The following is a 7,109-nucleotide window of genomic DNA, read 5'->3' on the forward strand; positions in this document are numbered from 1 at the left end:
TGTAGTGGACCAAGTAGAAAGTAACATAAAATCAAAGAATTGAATTAAAGTACAAGTACCTAAAAATTGTACTTAAATACAGTACTCGAGTAAATGTACTTAACATTGAATCATACCCTGTCGAGGCTGCTCAACACGATGCAGATGGATCCTGATTTTTTTCCTCGGGAGATTAACTGAAACTGTTTACGCTCATGTGTGTTCACTTGTTGTTGTATTGGTAGGCACAGACGGTTAACCAGCAGGAGAGGCTGGCTACAGATCTGCCATTACATAAGTGTTCCCGGTGACACGAGTGTTGTGACGCTGTAAAAGAACTAAAACTGAACGGGTTGCATTTCAGTGCTACAACTCTCTCCTTCTCCTTCATATACACACAGTCAAAGCCATTTTCCACGGGAAAAAATACTTTATTAATACACTTATATAATGTATATCAACATTTATAGACAAAATATGTACATCAAACATCTTTCATGTAGGTCCCAAAATATAAAATCTCAAGTACCTCTTTCTATAGAAAACTAGTCTTCTGGTAAAACTTTTACATTCACTTCTCTCCACCTCGCTCCTTTGACTCCAGTATTCATACGCAAGTACAGAGAATAAACGTCTGAGCTTTAATCAGCTTTTCACAAGGCAACAGCAAGAACAAACACCAGGTTTGACTTGAGCAGAAACAGATGTTGAGTATGCAGACCAGGTCCAGCACAGTGCTACAGTATGTACACAGTTTCTGAGTACACGGAGTACAATTGTCCGAACTCTTGTCCACCTTCTATGTCTCCGGACGGACAGAGTGTGAGAACAGGTATCAAAAATAGAAATGTACAAGAAGTCTATGAACAATAATTACAGAAAATCCATCTAAGCTGTCTGTTTGTTAATGAAAAACAAGACTTCTCATTCAGTGTGGTCATGTGGTGGCCCATTCCTTCATCCGTTCATCGGGTGTACCCTTACTCTTGTCTGTACACACTTGAGGAAACCCTTGTGTTTAATGGTGCCAGTCATCATAGTGTCTGGTTCGAAGGGTATTTTCAGTGATGATAAAGGTGACCTACAGGACTTAGGCGACAAACTGGGTGAATTATTACCGCTAACATCTGAGGCAAGTACAAAGATGGCGTGTCTCTATTGCAACAGCTACAAAGTGAGATGCATCAGTGTCATCTGCATTTAGACTTTAACAGCAGCGTCTAAAACTTCCTTTACATTCAAGTGTGTGTGTGTGTGTCTGTGTGTGTGTGTGTGTGTGTGTGTGTGTGTGTGTGTGTGTGTTTGTGCTGGGCAGGTCCGGTTTATATGATACATTTGCATTGAGTAATACCACTGAACATTCAACTAGAGCTTTGCATCGTCCCAGTGTGGATGGATGCTGCTCTCCTCTCCATCTCCTCTTGATCATTTCTACAAGTTCTGTTGTTTGATGTTTGACCTCAAGGTGGAGGAACCGAGGATAGGGATGGATTACGGAACCAGTTCATGTTCTCGTTCCGACTACTGTCTCTGCTCCATCTTTCTCTTATCTCTCAGTCTTTGGTTTCCAGGTTGAGGGGTGGTACCTGCTTTAGTGCCTGAAGGAGGGCAGGGGAGTCCATGGGGGTTTGAGATATGGCTGGGGCTGGCGAGCCTCCCCTGGGAGACAACACTAGCTGAGGTGGAGGCGGTCTTTCGCTGGACATGGCGGGTGAAGAGCCTCCCATGCCTGGGTACAGCATGGGCACGGCCCCTGGGTACCAGCATTTCTCCAGCATGGGCAGGTAGGCTGCAGCAGAAGGTGGAATGAGGTAGAAAGGCATGCAGAGGGGATGTGGAGGAGGAGGTGGATGGTTGGGGGAGACGCTCATGTAGCTACCATAGCCGCTGGAGGACGATGATGATTCTCCACCTGAGAGCAGTTCATCCTCAGACGACTCCACCCGGGGTCGCTTGTGGCGCGGCTCATCATCCTCCCTCTTGATGCCGGAGCTCTGCCTCTCGGCCAGCGCCCGCTTCAGCTGGCTCTCCTGACCGTAGTAATCTGGACGTCCCTGCTGCGCCCCAGACTCTGTCTTCTCCAGCTCCCCACCATAGCCGCTGTCTGTATCCGTATCACTGCCGCTCTGCTCGCTGCTCGCTGGGGCGTACGCCCGCTGGATGACAGGCACGCAGTTCCTCCCGTAGCCCTCGCTGGGTTTAGGGGGTAAGCTGGTGGGCATCTCCTTGTGAGCTTGGTGCTGGTGGTAGGAGGGGATCTCCTCGGGTGGGGGGCTGAGAGGGGTGCGGGGTCGGCTCGGACTTTGCAGCACCTCTGCAGCCAACTTGTGAAGGTGGTTGATGACATGGGATGGCGCGAAGTCTCCATCAGTCTCGTGATTGGCTAGATACTGAAGAATCTCCTTGGCACACACGTGGAAGCCAGAGCGGAACATCTCCTCTGACTTCTCCTGGCTGACAGCAGGCTGCTCTGTAAACACAACAAGAAAACAAAGGTCAGAAATTTGACCTGGGCAACTCTTACTCTCCCCCCTGGCAGCTAGAGATATTTTTAAAGTCACTTATTTGCCTGTAGCTCTGCACAATCCTGTCATTGTGTATTCATCTTGGCCATTTGCATTCCGTCAAACAAAACCATCCTGTTCCCCGTGCACGTTTGTGTGTTTATGAGTTGATCTGCAGCTCACCGATTTGCATGCCGTTCTGGAGGGCGAGGATCTTCTGCTGCTGCTGCTCCAGGAGAGAGGTGAGGGCTTTCACGTGCTTGAGCGTCAGCTCCAAAACCACAGCCTTCTCCAGATGGCCCAGAGTCTGTAGGAAACAAACACAGTCAGCACATCCTCTCCCCTTATATAACACATAGAGACTCAGCTTTACCACGTCCCATCACCACAACAGTACAGCAGGGACCAATGAGGGCAACAATAATCTATGAGAGATGTGGGATGATATAATATTCTGTCTGGAGTATTAATCATAGTGCATTTACGTTGTTTTGTGAATTAAAGGTATTTTTTTTGACACATGACAGAGGACACCTCCTCTCCAGCAGGAGCTGCCATTCACTGACTTGCTGACGCACTCAGCTCATGTGATGCAATACCCCTGAACAGCCACTCGATGGTGCATGCCACTCAACACACAGTGAATCCCATCATCCCTCTCTCCCTCCCTCCCTCCCTCCCTCCCTCCTTCCCTCCCAGCTCCAGCATGAACTCACCGTGAGTTTCAGGTGCTCCGGTAATAAATCTTTCAGCTGAGCGATGCACTCGTTTATCCGGTCACGCCTTTTCTTCTCAATAAGTCTGTGAGGCAGCTTGTAGGTTTCCTGCAAAGAATGAAACAGCAACTGTTGGGTTAATTCAGCTGGGCTCTTTATGATCCCAGCGATAGGGAGGACTCCAGGAGTTATGTCATAGAAAATTAGGTCAACCATTTATGGCACTAGAGGACTACCGCCAAGCCTGACTCCTCATTGCGCTTTAATAAAAATCTCTATGTTTATAAGTTAACAGGGAACAAAATAGAAACTGACCTTGCTCTCCTCTCCTCTTTTCATCCCTCGCCTGGGTTTATAAACATACATCGGGAAATCCATCCTGAAGAAAGAAGAAGAGAGAGAACAACAGTGAGCTTGGTGAAAAACACAGTGGTTAGTAGAACAAGTGCGTTTGAGGAAGAGCTGGTGAGAGCTGTTTTTTTTTTTTTTTTTTCAAAGTCAAACTTACCCCTGCACGTCTGTCAGATCCGCCTGGTGTTTGGACAGAGGAGGTGGTTGCGCGCTCGGAATTCGCTCCATTCTCTCTCTCTCTTTTTTTTTTTTTAAACTCCAATTACGCAGTCAAAGTCAAAGTCGATGTACTTTTCCAGTGCAGTCACATATAATTACGCGTGTATTTACGCGTAATGACCAAAAAAAAAGTTGTAAAGCAGCAGTTAGTGATATGCACTAAAATGCTTCCGAAAAGGGTTAAAAAAAAATCTGTGTTAGATTCTTATTAGTCTTGCTGAGGAGACAAAATGTCTTTCGGTGTTATGGTTTAAAGTAAGTCCCTGCGATGTCCACGCCGTCGTCCCGACGCTGAAGGAAGGTAACCCTCTTGGTGGCGCGTTGGGAAAGTGGGGGAGGACAGAGCGACGAGTTAAATAAACCCTCTGACTCTCCGCTCAGCCTGACCTACCTCTGTCACATGAGGCTCACGTGTTAAACGGCGCTGTATCCTCGGCGGAGGGACGGCCCACTTTCTGCCGATAAGCAGCCTCAGTGGGCGGACGGAGGCTGACGTCAGAGCGGGGGGGCGGCGCCAGTCGGATCCCGTGTACCACCATGCTGAAGTGTATGGAAACAAGGCTGCGCTCGACACGGCGCAGGGAACGTGCTGGCAGAGGAACCCGTGCAGGAGCCCGACAGGCCCGGGGCACGAGAGGCGAGTGGGCACTGTACCCACCGGCCGGCCGGTGGAAATATAAACAATTGACACAATTAAAATACTACATTAGCCACTGGTATAAATAACGTCCTGCAGGATTGTTGAACTAGTGGATGTGTATGCCATTTTATGAGCTCTGTATTCGGAGCACAAGGTTTATTAACTGCTTTTAATATCCAGGCTGTTTTATTTCTTTAATCATGTAGGAACACAAGCAGCTTCTCAAGACTAATAAATTCGCCATTAAGTTAGTAATCCCCACAGAACGTGATAATAATAATAATAATAATAACAATAATAATAATAATAATAACACCATTGTAATAATAACACACAATGCACCGCCGTGTGTTACGATCAGGAGGCAGGTGAGCATTATCGACAGTGCGGGGCACGGCGGGAGCACCACGTGCACCTGTGCGTGGATGAGTACGAGGAGTCCGTGTTTGTTGTCATGGGGCGGTGCAGGCTGTCACGTTGATCCCCTCATGGCCCCGGGAGCCTGCTGAGCGCGCAGGGCACATCCAGCACACGGCAGCTGCACCTGTCTGCTGCAGGCGAAGCACAGATCACACCAGCACACTCCTGTGATGCTAAGTTTCACCAGATTATTTTTCTGACAGCAAATAATAAAGTCGGTTTGTTGAAAATTGCATTTAAATCCTCTTACTAGAAAACATCTCTAATAACCCTGGGCTGTTGTTAAATCTAAAATAAGAGCATAAAGGACACACATTCCCATTATTCTTCAGTGTTTATACATATTAAACACAAGAGGGTTTGATTATGTCCAAACAAATTAAAAACACAAGGACATTACCACCCAGTGAGACAGCCTAATGAGCTATAATCAAAGATAATCACCCTAATACACCAACAGTACGTAGATGTCACACGTAAACAGGAAGTGTGGCTTCATTTCACAATCAATGTGCAAGACCACGAATGTCTTCCATCAGACATATTAAAATCCATAATTTGTTCCCCTGATAGTTTAAGTCAATGTGGATTAATGACCTCTTTATGGAGCAGGAATGAAAGAGGTTTTAAAAGCTGTAAGCAATTAAACTCATCACAGTAAGAATTATGATGTGATTGCAGAAAAGCTGCAACGTATTATCTTCCCTCCAGTTTATTTTGTTTTTCTGTTCGACCACGAGTCTCTCAGGATTTTTGCATGGAAATCACATTTAGCAAAATAACTGCTTGTTATGTTCTTTTGGGGACAATTTATTGATTTTTCAAGATAGGAACAGAAAATCCAGTCTGGCAAGTCAGATGTAACTCACGAGGCTACACAGACTCTTCAATAAGGAAACTTTCCTGACACATGTTGGATATGTTTTTTTTAAATAAAAACAAAACAGTAGTTTAATTTGAAAAGAGAAACTTGTCTCATTTTAAATAATTTGGACAATTTACACTAAATTGACTTGTGTTAAATATTAGGAACACTTTATACTTTCCATATTAATAAATGGTAAATTCAGTTAATTAAATTTTTTTTTTTTTTTTTTTTTTAGCCATTTACAAATAATGAAATGTTTTTAAACCATTCATTAAGCAATTGCAACTTTATAATGGCCATTCAAATACTGTTTAAAGATGAACTACACAGTATTTAACTTTTTATAAACATCAGTTGCAACAGCATACACTTGCCATTTATTAATGATGGTAATTAAAAGGGGTGAATAAATACTGCATTTAAAGGCTTATTTGGATGTTTCCCCCCTACATTAATACAGGAGCCAGTTCATTTGGTTCATCTGTCTAAAAAAAATGTAAAAAAAATAAAATAAAAAAAAAGTTACAGAACAAATCTTGAAGGAACAGATTTGTCTCAGTTTCAGCAAAGTGGCCTCTGTCACAGCAACAAATAAGAGTTCCTAAAGACTCACATCATCTCACTACATCAACTCCTTTATCTAAAGGTCTCTGCAGAGAATCCCTTGAGTTCAGTAAATTAAATAGAAACTGGCTGGACTAGAGGACTCAGTAATTACAAAATGACCACAACACAGGTCACAGGCGCAGAACTCAGCTGTAATTAAATATCAACAGCGATGGAAAGCCCCTTGAAGATAATCGAGGTAAATGTAACAGAATTTAACACTAAATTTGATTTCTTAAAATCCTGACAAAGGCTCATTTGTTTGCTTGAGGACCCTGTGACATTCTTGGAAAGTATTGTGGGAAATCAGCTTTTACACTCTTGTTTTCAGCAGAAAGCAAAAAACAAAGTACTGAGATGTATGCTGATGAAATGTATTATTGGACACAAGCTTGTGCTTTAGGGGATAAAATTTTCTTAACTATATTTATAATGTATGTCAGTCTTCAGAAAATCAAAATAAAGGGCAGTTTAACAATTTCAAATGTCTTTGGTCCTCGTGTGCTGTGATTAACCCCATGTGTGTGTGCTCAACATGCTTGATTCCTCATGCAGCGTGGTTAGAAGATAAGGGCACTTCCTCATTTATTGAGGACCAGAGATAAAAAATTCAGCATTCATCTACCAAATTTACTTCTCTGTGAGGCTATTCATTCATCTGACAGCAGAGCTTCACAGGAATGACATACCTGAGTTATCAACAAATAAGCAATTAAACGGATAATAAGATTCACTTCGGGAAAAATGCCCAACATCCTCATTAACATGGCTGCTGATACAGATACTGTTTAACACACACAGACAGA

General features: G+C 43.8%; 1 protein-coding gene across 1 annotated transcript; it reads right to left on the minus strand.

Annotated features, from left to right (window-relative positions):
* Positions 1-389: 389 nt before the first annotated feature.
* Positions 390-4,171, minus strand: LOC140998018 (class E basic helix-loop-helix protein 40-like). The gene is made up of 5 exons (XM_073468135.1): positions 3,708-4,171; positions 3,515-3,578; positions 3,200-3,307; positions 2,667-2,790; positions 390-2,449 (listed from the first exon to the last, which is right to left on the minus strand). Exons 1-5 carry the CDS (start codon positions 3,776-3,778, stop codon positions 1,533-1,535), a joined length of 1,284 nt encoding a protein of 427 aa, XP_073324236.1. The 5' UTR covers positions 3,779-4,171; the 3' UTR covers positions 390-1,532.
* Positions 4,172-7,109: the final 2,938 nt, after the last annotated feature.

The sequence above is a fragment of the Pagrus major genome, chromosome 6, assembly GCF_040436345.1.
Source record: "Pagrus major chromosome 6, Pma_NU_1.0".
NCBI lineage: Eukaryota > Metazoa > Chordata > Actinopteri > Spariformes > Sparidae > Pagrus > Pagrus major.

What these genes read in the sequence shown, in the direction of transcription:
- LOC140998018 (XM_073468135.1), bottom strand. Translation starts at nt 3,778, where the DNA reads ATGGAGCGAATTCCGAGCGCGCAACCACCTCCTCTGTCCAAACACCAG. An exon ending in AAAGAGGAGAGGAGAGCAAG is followed by an intron (nt 3,308 to 3,514) that starts GTCAGTTTCTAT and finishes CATTCTTTGCAG; the next exon opens with GAAACCTACAAGCTGCCTCA. An exon ending in CCAGAACGGCATGCAAATCG is followed by an intron (nt 2,450 to 2,666) that starts GTGAGCTGCAGA and finishes TTGTGTTTACAG; the next exon opens with AGCAGCCTGCTGTCAGCCAG.